The sequence below is a fragment of the Lepidochelys olivacea genome (genome assembly GCF_965140295.1).
Source record: "Lepidochelys olivacea isolate rLepOli2 genome assembly, chromosome: 3".
Lineage (NCBI taxonomy): Eukaryota > Metazoa > Chordata > Testudines > Cheloniidae > Lepidochelys > Lepidochelys olivacea.
In genome coordinates, this window is record NC_140413.1 from 42507493 (window position 1) to 42525198 (window position 17706).

The 17706-nt window shown below is 40.0% G+C and overlaps 1 protein-coding gene across 1 annotated transcript in view; it reads right to left on the reverse strand.

The window, feature by feature from the left end:
* CSMD1 (CUB and Sushi multiple domains 1) overlaps positions 1 to 17706 on the reverse strand; it is a 2028540-nt gene that overhangs the window by 54577 nt on the left and 1956257 nt on the right. The window contains exons 56-57 of the mRNA XM_084623138.1: positions 15719 to 15892; positions 12899 to 13081 (exon numbers count right to left, since the gene is read on the reverse strand). Coding sequence (XP_084479264.1) covers positions 12899 to 13081; positions 15719 to 15892 — 357 coding nt within the window. The remainder of the gene's footprint in view (positions 1 to 12898; positions 13082 to 15718; positions 15893 to 17706) is intronic.

Consider the following 17706-nt stretch of genomic DNA (forward strand, 5'->3'; position numbering starts at 1 on the left):
AGCATTCCCCACCTCCAACCGAAAGCCTAAGGTGTATCATATTAATTCTCTAAAGCCCTTTTATTCCAGAGAATTAAAGGTTTGTCAGTTTACAGCCCAGGGAGGAGACGACGCTGAGTGGCCTGAAGGTGTCTACTACGAAGGGAAATGTGCTGGTGGTGTGGAAGAGGTGAACCTCTCCATGACCCTTGGGCGTATGCAGCGACAGCAGATCCAGGAGCTGTGCACTAGCTACGCGCCAACGTTCTCAGCCACCCCAGGACTGACTGAACGGGCATACCACTCCATTGACACAGGTAATGCTCACCCAATTAGGGTCCAACCTTACCGGGTGTCTCCTCAAGCTAAAACTGCTATAGAACGGGAGATCCAGGATATGTTACAGATGGGGGTAATCCGCCCCTCTGAAAGTGCATGGGCATCTCCAGTGGTTCTAGTTCCCAAACCAGATGGGGAAATACGTTTTTGCGTGGACTACCGTAAGCTAAATGCTGTAACTTGCCCAGACAACTATCCCATGCCACGCACAGATGAACTATTAGAGAAACTGGGAAGGGCCCAGTTCATCTCTACCTTGGACTTAGCCAAGGGGTACTGGCAGGTACCGCTAGATGAATCTGCCAAGGAAAGGTCAGCCTTCATCACACATCTCGGGCTGTATGAATTTAATGTACTCCCTTTCGGGCTGCGAAATGCACCCGCCACTTTCCAAAGACTTGTAGATGGTCTCCTAGCGGGATTAGGAGAATATGCAGTCGCCTACCTTGACGATGTGGCCATATTTTCGGATTCCTGGGCAGACCACCTGGAACATCTACAAAAAGTCCTTGAGCGCATAAGGGAGGCAGGACTAACTGTTAAGGCTAAGAAGTGTCAAATAGGCCTAAACAGAGTGACTTACCTTGGACACCAGGTGGGTCAAGGAACTATCAGCCCCCTACAGGCCAAAGTGGATGCTATCCAAAAGTGGCCTGTCCCAAAGTCAAAGAAACAGGTTCAATCCTTCTTAGGCTTGGCCGGTTATTACAGACGATTTGTACCGCACTACAGCCAAATCGCTGCCCCACTGACAGACCTAACCAAAAAGAAACAGCCAAATGCTGTTCAGTGGACCGGAAAGTGTCAGAAGGCCTTTAACAAGCTTAAAGCGACACTCATGTCTGACCCTGTACTAAGGGCCCCAGACTTTGACAAACCGTTCCTAGTAACCACAGATGCATCCGAGCGTGGTGTGGGAGCAGTTTTAATGCAGAAAGGACCTGATCAAGAATTCCACCCTGTAGTGTTTCTCAGCAAAAAACTGTCTGAGAGGGAAAGCAACTGGTCAGTCACTGAAAAAGAATGTTATGCCATTGTCTACGCTCTGGAAAAGCTACGCCCATATGTTTGGGGACGGCGTTTCCACCTGCAAACCGACCATGCTGCACTAAAGTGGCTTCACACCGTCAAAGAAACTAACAGAAAACTTCTTCGGTGGAGTTTAGCTCTCCAAGATTTTGATTTCGACATCCAACACATCTCAGGAGCTTCTAATAAAGTAGCTGATGCACTCTCCCGTGAAAGTTTCCCAGAATCAACTGGTTAAAATCGTCCTTGAGATGTGGAAAATATTGTTAGTCCTTATGTACTTGGTAGTATATTTAGAGATGCATGTGTCTTATTAACTCTGTTTTCCTAGAGCTCCAGGAAGAAATCCCAGCCAGTGTTTCACCCTAGCTGAGATTTGGGGGGCGTGTCATAAATATAAAGGGAAGGGTAAACCCCTTTGAAATCCCTCCTGGCCAGGGGAAAGCTCCTCTCACCTGTAAAGGGTTAAGAAGCTAAAGGTAACCTCGCTGGCACCTGACCAAAATGACCAATGAGGAGACAAGATACTTTCAAAAGCTGGGAGGAGGGAGAGAAACAAAGGGTTTGTGTGTCTGTCTGTAGTCGTCTTGGCCAGGGACAGAACAGGAATGGAGTCTTAGAACTTTTAGTAAGTAATCTAGCTAGGTATGTGTTAGATTATGATTTCTTTAAATGGCTGAGAAAAGAATTGTGCTGAATAGAATAACTATTTCTGTCTGTGTATCTTTTTTGTAACTTAAGGTTTTGCCTAGAGGGGTTCTCTATGTTTTTGAATCTAATTACCCTGTAAGATATCTACCATCCTGATTTTACAGGGGGGATTTCTTTATTTCTATTTACTTCTATTTTTTATTAAAAGTCTTCTTGTAAAACACTGAATGCTTTTTCATTGTTCTCAGATCCAAGGGTTTGGGTCTGTGGTCACCTATGCAAATTGGTGAGGCTTTTTATCCAACATTTCCCAGGAAAGGGGGAGTGCAAGTGTTGGGAGGATTGTTCATTGTTCTTAAGATCCAAGGGTCTGGGTCTGTAGTCACCTAGGCGAATTGGTGAGGCTTTTTACCAAACCTTGTCCAGGAAGTGGGGTGCAAGGTTTTGGGAAGTATTTTGGGGGGAAGGACGCGTCCAAACAGCTCTTCCCCAGTAACCAGTATTAGTTTGGTGGTGGTAGCGGCCATTCCAAGGATAACGGGGGTAATATTTTGTACCTTGGGGAAGTTTTAACCTAAGCTGGTAAGGATAAGCTTAGGAGGTTTTTCATGCAGGTCCCCACATCTGTACCCTAGAGTTCAGAGTGGGGGAGGAACCTTGACAGAAGTGAATCTAAAATGAATGGTCTCCTGGTTGCTAGCACAGTGCACATTCTCATGTCTCAAGAATGTTTTGATGAGGAGGCAACTGTAGGATGATGATCAGGTTTTTTTCTGTGTCATTTGGGAAGTTGTAGCCCTATGAGAAATGATGCGCATGACACAAGGGTAGTGCATACACAGCGATACAGAATAGAATATTGACACCTCTTGTCAGCCTGCCAAAAAACAAACAACTATGCAAACCACAGATGGGAATGGCAGTTTTCAATAGTTTATATTTTGGCCAAATCTGAACTGATTTTCAAGGGTCCAGAAAACACACTTCAGTTGGCCCCAGGACCATTGCCCCCTCCAAATTTCAAAGTTCTACTGAAAATCATTGAAGAGCTAGGGCTCTTATTTTTTTTTCTTATAATAGAAAGTATTAAGCAACGTTAATATATGAGTCATTGCTGCTCACTCTACAAAATGAGAGAAAGACTGAAACAGTGAACAAATCTTATTGCAACAGCTTCTAAACTAACTGCACCATAACAAACGAACACCATTTTTCCAAGATTTGTCTACAGATTTAGCTAAAACAGAAATTGTAAGACTATTTGTAATAATCTTCTGTGTTATTGTAGTCTTGTTGGTCCCAGGATATGAGAGACCTTACCCACCTTGTCTCTCAAGTGCTGGTAATAATGCCATCTAGTGACTCCCACTGATATTACAACACAGAATTTCCAATAAGAAGTGCCTCAAAAAGTGAGTGAAAGCACTATTCCACAGCTGGATGGGTACCAATGGACAAAAACTGTATAAGAACTGTTAAATGTGGCACATAATAGATTAATTTATACACATTCCAAGGAAGCTATCATTTCATCTTGTACTTCTCTGATAACCATCAACTTTCATGGATGATCTCTTGTCAGAGTCTGGACTACATTCCCATTATCTTCCACATTCTTACTGCCTACTGCCTTCTGGTGATATCACTACCTCTGTGCTATGCACAATATATATCTTTCACATATGAGCTGGTTGCTATGGTTCCAGGAAATCTGCTGTGTTTGGGTCTGTAGGAAATAATATATGAAAATAATTTTGCAGCATATAAGTAAATATTGCCTCTTCAAACAGAGGACCAATGTTTACTGCAGTCACACCAGCTAGTTGCTGATCCATTGTAAATTGTGTATGGTTTCAATAATTTTAATATGCATTTTTTTACTTTTCTGTCAAAGTAATTTTGAACCTTTGTTCCCCTTAAAACATTTATCCTGTGCCTTTAAATGTTTGAGCACTCCCCAATCCTCAGCACAAAGCCTCACTTTCTTGTTAGTTTCTGTTTTGTTTCCAGAACAATGTCTCAATAACAGACAGCAGTGTTTCTATGAGCTCCCCTGTGTCTGTCTCTTTCTTTTCTCAGGTGGGCATGCGCATATTCCTGGAATACCAGCACTTTCAGGAAAGGTGTAGTCTGGCTTCTGCCTAAATGGCCCTACCCTCACCGGTGTGACCTTGCACACATCACAGTGCACAGGGAACTCCAATTTCAAAAGAATGCCACTCCACCCCTATCGGCATGACAGTCACAATGGTAGGGGTGGAGGGTTGCTCTTGAAAATAGAGTCTCCCATCCGATACTGGACAAAACCATTTGTGGTTTCGTTAAAGTACAGGACGAAGGGCAAACCAGCCAAAAAGAGAACGGTTCAATGTAAAACCAGATGAGTGACGTCCCTATTCTCTGCTGGGTCCAAATATAATATATGGGCAATGTGGATCTTCTATCCCATGAGTATACGGTGCTCCATTCCCAACCAAGAAGAAGCAAAAGTAACCACAAATTAATAAATAAATAATTAAATAATAATAATAATGAAAAGAAAAGAAGTTCATCTACAAGCACGTGGTGGCAGACTGCTGCTGAATTTTGCTTTAGGTACAGGTGGAACCAGCCGGCTAGAGAAAGGGAAGTTGGACATTAAGGCCAGAACACAAGATGAGTTTTCTGATCTTGCTGTCTAGCTGCTAGAGACAGCAGTGACAATCCTGCAAGCAGCCATCTTGGCTGACCACATGCAAGCAGGCATACAGAGAGCGAGCGAGCCTGCACTAGGGAGCCTTGAGCCAGCAGAGGGAGCCTAAGTGCAGCCATAAAGGAAGAATTTCTGTATTCTGAAGGATAAGTGCACAAAGAACAGAGAAAAATCAAGCACAAATAGTTCAAAACAAACAGAAAAGTTTCCTTATGACAGCAGAGACATCCAGGGGAGTGCAAAGTCCAACAGGAGGGCAGAGATAGGGCAACTTTTGTGGCAAAGTTGGTGAATTCAACAAAAAACATGAATCATAGGTGGTGTACCTTGAATATTTTGAGCAATTTGTAGTTTGCATCTCCATTGCAGATGGACAAAGAGTTTCAACCTTGCTGACAGTGATGGGTCCAAAGGCATACAGATTGCTGTGTGGGCTATTGTCTCCAACTGTGACTAGAACTGCAATGTATGCCTCAGTTCCTGCAGCAATTCAGGAACATTTTTCTCTTATCCCATCGATTATAGCACAATCATGTCAGTTTCATCAGCGACATCAGACAAGAGGAGAGTCAGTAGCACAATTTGTGGCTGCTCTACAGAAGTTGTCAGAGCACTGTCAGTTTGGGCAAACATTAAGTGATGCCCTGGGTGATCAATTTGTCTCTGGGTTACACAACAATCAGATCCAGAACAGGTTAGATATACACCTGTAATGGATGGTCTAAACAACACTCAGTCCTGCCTTGAGTGCAGAGGACTGAACTAGATGTCCTATTGAGGGTCATTCCAATCCTGCAATAAAGGGTGGAATTTGGGAATGAATAATGTGGAAAAAGATAAGAGGACTAGTGACTCTGATGAAGACCTATACACTAAACATACTGGAAGCTGGAGTCAGAGATGGCATCTAAGTCACACAAGATCAAGGGAGTTCCCACAAGAATGGAGCTTGATACTGGAGCTGCTGTCTCACTGATTTCTGCATCTACCTCTCACCAGACTTGTCACAAGTTTCTGTGGAAGAAACAGCCACTCTTTTGAAGACTCATACCAGAGAAAAATTAATTCCAAAAGGAATAATCCAGGTGAAATATCAACTCAATTGACAGTCATTTTAACCTTGTATGTAATTGAGGGAAAGTAGCCACCCATATTTGTCAAATTTTGGATTGAGAAGCCCAAAGTGAATAGGGGAGAGATCAAGCTGCTCAAGAAAACACCTCACTTTTTTCAAGGAATACTGGAAAGACACTCCACGGTTTTTGAGAAAGAACTTGGACAGGTGAGCAACATATGCAGCTCACTGTTAAGTCTGACAGCCAGCCAAAATATTGCCAGCCCAGTGCCTTATGCTCTGAAGCCTCTTGTAGAAGCTGATTTGGCCTGTTTTATGAACATTGGACTCTTGTCACCAGTTTCATTTCCTCATCGTAATAGTGATCAAGAAGGATGGCTCTGTCTGAATTTGTGGTGATTTCAAAGTGACATTGAATCCAGCTTTATGTACAGACAAGTATACACTATCTTGTATTGAAAATTTGTTTGCTACTCTTAGTGCAGAACAGTCTTTCAGTAAATTGGACTTGTTTAATGCATACCTTTGAATGGAATTTGAACCAGCATCTTACAAATATCTCACAAGGAACATACAAAAAGGCTTGTTTTGTTACAACAGGTTGCCTTTTGGTATTACATTAGCACCTGCCCTGTTCCAGAAAACCATGGATGAGATTCTGAAGGGACCGTAAACAAAGTATGATTTTTCAAATCTTCAGTTGACTACCTTGGACAATTAATTGGTGCCCTGGGCTTAATTAAGTAAATGGCTCCACCAGAGAACATGTCACAGTTACATTCATTATTTTCAGAATTCAGAAGTTTCATACCTGTCTGTATGGTAGACATTTTACCTTGCTGACAGATAATCACCCATGACTTTCATTTTTTTGTACCAAAAAATGGAATTCCATCATTTGTGGGCATTGCTACTTTCAACTCACTCCTGTGCCATTCAATTCCATAAAGAGACTTGGCACAGCAAGGCTCATATACTGTCACACCTTCCATGTCCAAGCTTCCATCAACCCAAAGGAACTTCAGATGAACTGTTCTCTCTCAATTTGATGGATAGAATACCCATAACTAGCACAAACATCAAAAAAGATGATGTCCTAATGATGATGGGCTTTCTCTCGTGAAGGAAATGGTACTACAAGATACAGTGTTGATCGTAAGACTCCCCAGTTTACACAGTTCATCTCATGTAAACATGTATTATCTGTGAATCACAGTTGGATCTTATGGGGAATGCGAGTAATCATTCCAAAATCACTACAATCTCAGGTTTTGGAAGCTCTTCATGAAAGTCATTTTGGCACTCTACAGATGAAGACCATAGCCCTGAGTCATGTCTGGTGGCCAGGGATCAACAGAGATATTGAGAGGAAGGTGAAGTCCTGTACTACATGTCATTAAATTTAGCATGATCCTGGCCCAGCTCATCTACACCCTTGGTCATGGCCTCAGAGTCCTTGAACATGTATTCACATGGACTTTGATGGACCAGTAGAAGGTTATATGTTTCTTTCATAGTCAGTGCCCATTTGAAATGGCCAGAAGTTTTCAGAATGACTTCTACGACAGCTACCAAGACCTCTGGACATCTTCATACCTTATTTAGCTAATTCGGCTTACCACTACAGTTGATGAATGACAATTGATCTCGATTCTGTTCTGAAGAATTTCAGAGGTTCCAGGCTTCAAATGGGATTCAGCACATAGATTCTGCTCCTTACCATCCTGCTACAAAAGGATTAGCTGAACAGTTTGTACAGACACTTAAACATGCCTTAAGAGATAAGTCTATTTTGAACCATAAAAAGAAATTGGACAATTTCTTGCTCTTCATGCTACAGGAACACACCAGATGTTACTATCCAGAAGTCACCTGCAACTCTTCTCTTGAACCAATCTTTGCATACCTGCTGGGATCTGCTATGTCCTGATGCTGCCACACATGTAGCCAATTCTGAAGCTATGCAAGTTGATCAACGGCATCAGATTCATCATTGTTCTTTTCAAGTAGGAGACTTAGTATGGACTTGCAACTATGGTTGTGGAATGAAATGGTACCTGGAGAACTTGTGAAATGCATGGGAGCTATTTTGTTCAGGGTAAAACTACCCAATAGTGTTTTATAGAAATGGCATTTAGAACAGTTGCAGTCTCAATAGAACCGCAGACTGGAGATGTTCCAATAGAACATTCTATTCCTCCCATCTAACCTCCTCCTAATTTTGATTACCTTGTAGAAGAAACTTTGGTACCAGATCCAGTTTATTCGAGATCATATCCAGTTGATTCCTTTCCACTGACTGTTCCTGTTTTTCAGGACACCGTCACACCATCATCACCACATTATCCCAAGAGAGTGTGAAAACCAGTTGTGTCCCTGAACTTATAAATTGTTCAGTCAGCTATTCAGTTCTGCTATTATGGGGCCGAATAATCCCTTGCAATTTAAGAGTCTGTGGAAGTCCACCTGCAACTTTTAGTTAAGTAATATAGTGCTTTATGCTAGCCATATAAATGATAATGTATATATGTTTGCAAAGTTTTTTTTTAAGGAGGGTGGAAGAATGGGATGTCCTGTCCCTTTAAATGTTTGAGCACTCCCTCCTCCCCAGTGCAAAGCCTCATTTTCATGTTAGTCTGTTGCCAGAACAATAAACTCTCCACAGCAGACAGCTGTGTTTCTATCATCTCCCTCTATGTCTATGTATCTCCTTCTCTGATGGGTCCAAATAAAACAATTTTCATTACAAAGATGAGAAACGGTTATTTAAAACATTGTTTTTCATGAGGATGTATAATTTATGGATATTGTAAATACTTAAGTTGTGATTCTGCAAACACATAGACTCTTATTCTCAGTGATTCATTTAGTAGTCATTGAATTATTTTCTTTTTCTTCCACTGTTTTCCATATATCAATCCTTAAGAAAGTGAATGTTATATTCTTCACGGCCTTATAGAAATAGCATTTTTCAACTGGAAAAACTACTAGCTATTGATATAAACAGCTTGCTTGATCAAATTAGACTACAGAGAGACATTTAATTCGAAATATGCTTATTCAAATTAATAGAATGCATTTATACTTTTAAGAACAGCATTCACACTATTTCATCACTTGTGAAAAGTGACATGTGAAAAGATGCTTGCTTGTCTGGTAAGGAAACAGAGCAGCCAGGTAAAAAGCTGAGCTGGCAATCCAATCAGTTAAACAACTGGGTCAGCAATCCAGTCATGTAAACAACTAAGTTAGCAAACTAATGGTAGTGCTAGGCAGAAAAAGTGTTTATGCAATATATAATGAATAACTTTGTAATAGTGTACTTAAAATGAGCACCTGAATATGGTGTCGCACTTGCATTTAACCCTATACTGTGCCCTATTTCAGTGGACTGATCACTCACTGAAGCAGCAGATAAACAACATACTTCTTCAGCTCAAGAATATATCTATGAACCTGTGGCATTCTGGGTGGTGGGAACAAGGCACGCATTCTAGCACAATGTACTACTTGATCTGCTCTTTGCTCTCTGCAGCTGTTCCTTGGTTACTGCGTCTGTTTAGGCTATTTCCAAGGCATACAATGTTCCTGCATTCCAGCAATTTTTACTAGTTATCTTGTCGTAGTTTTCAGCTTCTGTGTTTGGCTCCTAGTCTGGTATTTGTCAGCTGCCACAAGCACCATGTGGAAAGCTGCTTCCTCCTGTGATTTTTTATATGGTGTTTTTGTCATTAATTTAAAAAAAAACACACATTTTTTATTTACTGTATCAGTACCATAGACTGGGGAAATTTGTGCCTCCCCAAACAGCTAGATGTGGCCCCACTCATGCTCCGCCCCCAGGCTCTCCCTTGCGTCTGACTCTGCACCCTGAGGGGTGGCCCCGGCTTGGGCTGAGGCCACACCGCCTGCCCTCCCAGCGCTCCAAGGCTGCAGCCACATGCCGCTGGCCTTCCCAGCACTCTGGGGCTGGAGGGGCTAGCCTGGGGCAGGGGCTGGTGGCCATGGAGTCGGGGGGCCTCTGGGCTCTGGCAAGGGGTGCGTGCAGAAGGGGCGGGGCCTCAGGCGGAAAGAGTTCACCTACCGCCCATGGCAAGAATCGAGTGTCTCCTGGTTTGTTTATGTAATACATGGCTGTTATGTGGTGTGTGAGGTTTTGAACTATTGAGTTTTGGAGAACAGTGTAGTGGTACTAGGATTTTAATGAAATAATTAAAATACAGACCCAGTTAATCAAATGAGCTAAGTAGTCTGCTAGAAGTAGAAGTTGACCCTTGTCTTTGTTTTAATGAAGTATAACTCTTAGAATATTTCTTTATAGCTTCCCACTTTTCTGTTCCACCTTACAATTTACCTTAGACTCCATTTACTTAGCTTATTCCCCTTCCTACACTAAATACAGTGTCAATATTTTTCTGACACAGGTTCAGAAATGATTCTTAAGTCATGGCACTCAGCAGCTTTGGAATAACACTACTATCCCAAATTAATCTTGTACTCATTAAACTTGGGGAGGGGTAGTGTCTATCTAGGAAAACAGTAACACTCTCTCTCTCTCTCTCTAATGGAATGTTGGATAATTCTAACATAGAATTGGGTAATCTGAATTCTATAAAAAAGCTATCTCACATAATGTTTTTCTTACAGTCTGTAACTCACATGATTGCTCTTAGTTGAGAACTAGTCATATAGTTTAAGGTCAGAAGGGGCAACTAGATCATCTAGTCTGCCCTCCTATATATTACAGGCCACCAACACCACTCAGCACCCACACACTAACCCCAACAAAGGAAATTAGTCCCAAGTGAATGAGATCTGCAGGAGACTAGACTATTATATGCCACAGACAGGGAATGCAAAGGACCAGGTGCACTAGTTTCAATGTTGCAAATAACTTGAGCTCATCTTGCATGTGTAGAGCTAGACTGTCTCTTTTCTCTCTTAGCTGTAGGCTTCAGGTTTAGCTTAGCTGAGGGTCTGAGTCTTTCACTTCTCCTTCTCTGGAGGGCAGGTCCAGGGAAGAGAGCAGATAGATACAACTTCATTGTTGTGAGAGAGTCCACCCTTTGTGTCTGTACGATTAGAGTCTTTTATAGGGTTTAGTGCCCCCTTCTCTTGGCCTCAATGACTATCCTTATCCAATAGGATTTCTAGCATGTTGGCTATGTGGATCAATAATTTGGTGACTCAGGTCACTGTAGAAGATTCCAGTCTGAAGTGGACATTTTCTTCCAAATTCCATTGGTGACCACAGGCATATATCCTCTTCATAAGTAGTACATGTGAGAGGCCCATGCAAGAAGGAGTTGGCAATAGATTTCCATCTAATGGAATAAGGACCATTCTCACTTTGCTAAGTATAATTAAAGGTTCATCACCAATTACAGTTTCACACATTTCCACTCATTCCTTGTAATAGTTGGTAAGTATGTCAAGCCCAGGATGGAGCATAACCTACTCCAGTGCCTTCTCACCTCAAGTCAAAGCTGCTTTAGCATTCCTCATGAATACTACACCTCAGTTAGCATTTGATCAAATAAAAGTTATTCAGGTCCAAACTCAAATCTGGCCCTTGTTTCCTACAGCAGGTAGGAACATAACATATGACAGTCTGATGGCTGTAAGCTACATGATGCTAACATGTAATTTCATGTCATCTAGGGATCAAATTCCTTTAATTTTTAAGGTGTTGCAAATGAGCTCCCCAACCTGTCCATGATTAGTGTGTATGTCAGGGACGGAACTGAAAAGGGAACCCTTTTTCACGTGCTTCTGTGTTCAAGACACCAAGCCAAGACCTTCCTCTCTATCAAATGTCTTATTGAATAACATACTGATTATGTTGAGCAGAGTTGAAGGAGCTGCAGGTGAAGTCTGGCAAGCAGCTTGTGTGTCATGCATGCAAACTGACCTCTTATATAACAGTACAAGACACATCTGGAGAATGAGTGCATGTAGCAACTGGAACCTGCCCTCAGGCAGGTATGCTTTTTCTGTTATGGAGTTGATCAATGCACCCAGGAACTCTTTCTCGTTTACAGAGGATGAGCGATGATTTTTCCTAGTTCATTATGAGGTGTATCTAGAAAGAGTACATTCCAGGCTTGCTGTTTTCTCACTCTGTATTTTGCCTCTGATCAGCCAGACATCCAACCAGAGGTACATTGAGTGCCCTGTCTTCTCAGGAGGGCTACTAACACCACTAGGCATTTTGTGAAGACTCTTGGTGGACACTCCAAATGGAAATACATTGTACTGGTAATGATTTGGTTTCACCATGAATCTCAAGTATTTCCTGTGGGCTGGATGGATGGCTATATGAAAGCATGCATCTTGCAAGTAGAGAGTTGTGAACATAAAGGGCTGAAATGATGGAGGCAAGCATTACCATCCTGAATCTGAGGTTCACATATGTGTTTGTTCAGTCTCTTCACTCTAGAATAGCACAAAGAACCCCTTTTTTCTTCAGGTTAAGGAAATATCAGGAGTAGAAGCCTCTTCTGTTGCTTCTAGATGGAGAAACGAGCCCATTTTTTTGTAATAGGCTCTCATGAAAAGACCCCTGAAGAGGAATGGGATGGGGAGGGTGTGGAAATGAAGGGGATAGCTGTGTTCTACACACATTTGTCCAAGGTGATATCAAACTAAGCCTGATGGAATGAGCAAGGCGGCTCCCAAAGATGGGTATTGGCTCCTGATGAATTCTGATGTGTCTCTTGACATTCCTGTCAAATTTACTACCTGGTAGATGGAGTGGTATGGGCAATGGAGGAGGGGGATGATGAGTGCCTTTGGTATTGCAATCATTTTCACAGCAGGTACTCTACAGTTGTCTACTCTGAGAATAGAAAAGAGCTTGCTGCCTCTGTTTGGGCTGATATTTATAGGGCAGCTTTCAGTAGGTAGTCGGTGTATAAATCTCTCGTGAATTAAGCTCTCCACAGGCTTGGCAGTTTGGTAGGATTTTGGTGTTTAAACAAAAGTGTAACTGCATGCCAGATGATTTTTATCAAATTTCTCCAGCACAATTTAAAGGTATATTATTGGTGTAAGATTTTTTTTACAGGATGAATCATAGTTTAGCAATAAGGCATTCAATGTTGTGATAAATTTTGGAAACTGCCACTACTTACCATCACAAACAGGCTGTAAACCAGACCAAGAACCATTAAGCAAGCATGTTCGTTCTGCAGATCCTCTCAGTTGATAACCCATTTCACAGGAGAAACGTAGTAGACTTTTTATTTTGAATTCATCCCCGAGTCTCAACCCATGAGGTGGTACACCTGGATCATCACAATATCCAGGACTATTTCCTGTAAAACATAATGCAGTAGAATTACTGGCAAGTTATATTTCACTGTACATATAGTAAGAGTTACACTACCAGCTAGATTTGTTTCTGTTTTAATTAATCAGTTTGCTTCTAGTCTGGGAGATTGAAAGAAAAAAAGTAACTTCTCTATCTACATCTGAATCCGATAAGACTTAATTAAAGCTCACAAAGTGATAAAAAATGAGTGATAGAAGACAAATATTAATATTGAAAACATTCTATCTTGTTGATCAATTATTTCTTTAGCATGTATAACTTTTTATATTTGCTCAGTTTTATTGTTCTACATTTTGGCTGCTATTAATTTATAACAATAAAAGTAAGATAACAGCAGAATTGGAGAGAGGTTTGGTTACATATGTAGTGGAGAATAGCTGATATATATATATATATAGCCTCATTTATATATCCACTAGTGACTAGACTGTGCCTAACCCTATGTAGACAAGGAAGGGAATGGACACATGGAGCCTTCCCCACCTCACTTTGCACTCCTGTGCAGGGGCCAGTCACAATTCCAATGGAGAGAGAAGGCAGTGCACTTACGCTAGACTTCAAAGAGGGTGGTGTATGGTGATGGCTGTACTGCATCAGCCAACCAGTTTGTCAAACATGAAGAGACGCACACACCCTTTCAAAGAATAGCAAAGCTGCCATGACCGCATGTTCTCTCCAGGAGCCCCAAGAAGGAATACTGTTGGAGGAGCCAGAATACCCCTGAGCATTTCACTTTTTGTAACCTCTGAATCAACCCTTCAGTGTAGGCCAAGTCTGAAAGCCACAATCTGGTCCAAAATAAACAATAAAAGGAAACACGACAAGAGTTACAACAGTCATGCTTAAGTTACACTATGTCTGTGTTGTGAGAAACAAGTTTGATGGCCAAGTGTCATTAAGCACCCAAAAATGCAGGAGACAGTATCTCAGTCTTTACTGAAAAGTTCTTTCAAAATTAGCAGGAAATGATAAATTTGCTAGATTTTTTACAATACATTTTGGAATTTAAAATTATATCCCTCCTATAAAAATCAATGGGATGGTTCACAGAAACTTTTAGCAAGATTATCATTTTCTACAAAATTGCATGTGTGTCTATATATATATATATATATATATAAATTATTATCTTTTATCTTAATATATATATTAAAAGTAGAGTCTTTATAATACAATTGAACATCTATTGAATCCTTTTGGTTTCATCTGTATTATTTTCTATAACACTCATTGTTCCATCATGGAACCTGTTCACACACTGGGTGAAATCATCATTTGACTTAAGTCAGTGACAAAACTCCCACTGGCATTATTTGGCCCAGGATTTCACGCGCTGACTTTAAGGCTTGCTGAGGGCATGGAGACATACCAGGAGCTATGTGGTATGTGGAAAATAGACATCCAAAACAAGGACCTGATCCACTGAGATGCTAGGCACCCTCAATTCCCACTGAACTCAATGGAAGCTAAGGGCCTGTTGAATATCTTGCTGGATCAGACTCCAATTATGTGTTATGTATATGTCATATATGTTACAGAAAAAATAAAACAAAACAAAAAGCATACCTGACTTAGAAACATATTACAGGGCTTCAAGAATTCTACTCGGACTGTTTTTCACATCCCTCCAATAATAAAATGAATCAGATGTCTTAGTTGTTATGGGCCCAATCCTGCTTTCATTAAAGTGATGAGTGTAAATCCCATATACTGCTTATTAATATAGACGGCTTCTGGTACAACTAAGAATACATACACTGTCTATGTATTTTTTATTATGTTTTTAAATCAAGCCACTACAGATACATTTTCTCCTTCTTCTCCAAATATGGAATTCTCTCACCAAAAACTTCCCTGGCTCAAGTATTAAGATAGAAAACACAATTCTATCTCCATAACAATTTTTTAATTAGACTAATTTGTTTTTTAAATCAGATTTGATTATCATAAGGCCCTTCTGGCCTTAGAATCTATGAATCCATAAAATATATTATGATTTTGAGGTCACGTATTGCAAGGCCCTGAAGGTATAGAAACTGAAACTTCCTACCAATGTAATCAGAATGTAACCTTCTCACCGCAGGTTTGGCCTCTTTACATCAGGTAAAATAACCCAAACAGCATAGCGGGGCTATAAAAGACCCACTTCTGGCTGAGACAAAATCCCACAGCATAGATGCTGGAAGGGAAGAGGGTATGTAATCGTAGGTGGTTTACCATTTAGTATCCTTGCTGTTATGGTTTTGTGTCAGATATGTTGTGTGTGTGGTAGCCTTAATGTTCACAAAAAATGGTGTATAAATAAAAATGAGCATAGGTGTAAATGGAAAGCAGAACTATGCAAGTGTGTAAATACTATTTTGTTATGTCATTTTATGTAGCATCGTACTGAACATACTACAAAGAAGAAGGCTACCTACATAGTGACAAACTGACTGAGGGCAAACGTTTCAGCATGTTTGAATAAAGAGCTGCAACTGAAATGAGTCCATACTCAAGGAAACAAAATAAAGCTGGAACAAAAAATGTATTTGTCTGGAGTTAAAAAAAATGCTACTTGGGTACAGTTTTAATCATTTTAATTACAAGGTCACATTCACATGATGGTACATACAACTACCTGAACAGTGAGGGAGAGTTCCACTCCAGTGGCTATCTTCTTGGCACACTCTAGTAGAATTTCCTATGAGAGTTCGACTTGCTGTGCAAGAATAGTGAACTATAGATCCATATGTGAATTTATCTCCTGAAAGAACTGCATTGGCAGGAACTCCAGGATGTCCACAAGAAATGGCTACAAAGAGGAAAGAAAAACATTAATATCATATGGCTGTTCATTTTCAGATCACAAACATCTGTGACAGACTTCTAAATATGAAGTCAGCTCTACACAAAATAAACATAGTTGGGTTGTGGCTGTGGTTGATTTATTTGTCTTTGATAAGGTTAAGGTCAAGAACTACACTCTAAACTCATTTCTTTGACTTAGCTTTCCCACAGTAATTTCTGCCACATCCAAGCCCCCACCTACCCTTATTAAATCTTATAAACTGGATACACTGTATCTGCCACAGACAGGAAAACAAGTCAGTGAGATTTTTAATCTTTATTTCTATTTTTAAATACATGGGAGGTGATCAGATACTACAATGATGGGGAGAATCTTAATAAATAAGTAGAAGATAGACAAAAAGTACAAAAATATGAATAATTATGCCTGAAATTTTATCAGAGAAATTCATAGAGGGCAGTGAATGATAGGAAAATATATTTATGATCATTTTGGTGAATTATGAATTGCACATATTTACTTTTTATTTTGGGTTTTGAAAAAAAAAATCATACAGGCAAAGTTTTGTTTGTTCAAATGTTCCTTAAAAAAAGGCAAGAGTTGAGATTTGTTTAATCAGGAAACAAAATTCATTTCATTATTAAAGGAAATTCATAGCTAGATTTTTTTTTTAAAACAGTTAGGTCTTCCAATCAGGGAAAAGAAATGAAGGGAAATTCTACATCATGTAAGTAAACAGTCACAAAATTCAAATGTTTTATATATATATATATATATATATATATTATTTAATCAAAAATGTTGAATCATGAGCAAAGTTCTAACAACTCTGGAGAACCTGGGAAAGAAAGAAAGGCTACTTTCATCGAACAGCATGTAATGGCCATGATGTAAAGGAAAATTGAAATATAATTTTTAAAAAGTCATTCACAAGTACTGTTTTACACTGAAAGTAATACTCTCTTTCTATTTTTACTGCTAAACTGAGAATTTTTAACAAAAAAGTTTCTATATTGGGTTAGATGTTTATGACCCTATCCAAGCACTTTTTAAAAAAAAGTTTTATACTTGGAGTAAGAGAGTGGAACAATGTATGATCCCTTTGAGGAATTAAACTCTCTCATCATGTTTGGAAATCTGCTTCAGAATTCAAATATCAAAGAGCCAAATCTTATAGTCCCCAATGAAAAACTCTCATTCAATTGAGAACAGAATGTGAGATTTGTCCTATAGACAGCTCAAAAGGATTTGTGTATCTCAGGGAAATAAAATGGGTAGATCTGAATTATAGTGCAACAGAGACAGTAAACAGTGCCAATTTCTGCTCTCCATTGCACAGAGAACAAAATTTGTCCTGGTCTGTGGAATTTCCCTGGTGTCATATTTTTCGTAGCTGACGGGGGAATCATAGACAGTGAGAGGTGGGGTAGGGCCACAAAGGTCTGTATATAATTTTCATTATGTTGTGCATAAAAGTGCGAATGTGTGCTTGGGTGTATAAAGTATTCTTGCCAGTGGTTTACTTTTAAACACTGTCTAAACATACAGTATCTATACTTTTCTTTAATATTGGTAATCTCAATGAACCTGATTTTCAGAATTACTGAGCACCTTCAGCTTGTATCTACTTCCACTGGAAATATGAGTGCTCTGTACTTCTGAAAATCAAGCCGAGAGTGCCTCACTCGCCACATATTGGTTATGGAAGGAAGTAGAATGAGAAAGAAAGAAAGAAAGAAAGAAAGAAAGAAAGAAAGAAAGAAAGAAAGAAAGAAAGAAAACAAAATCACAGGTTTTACAGGACAAGACTGCTAATC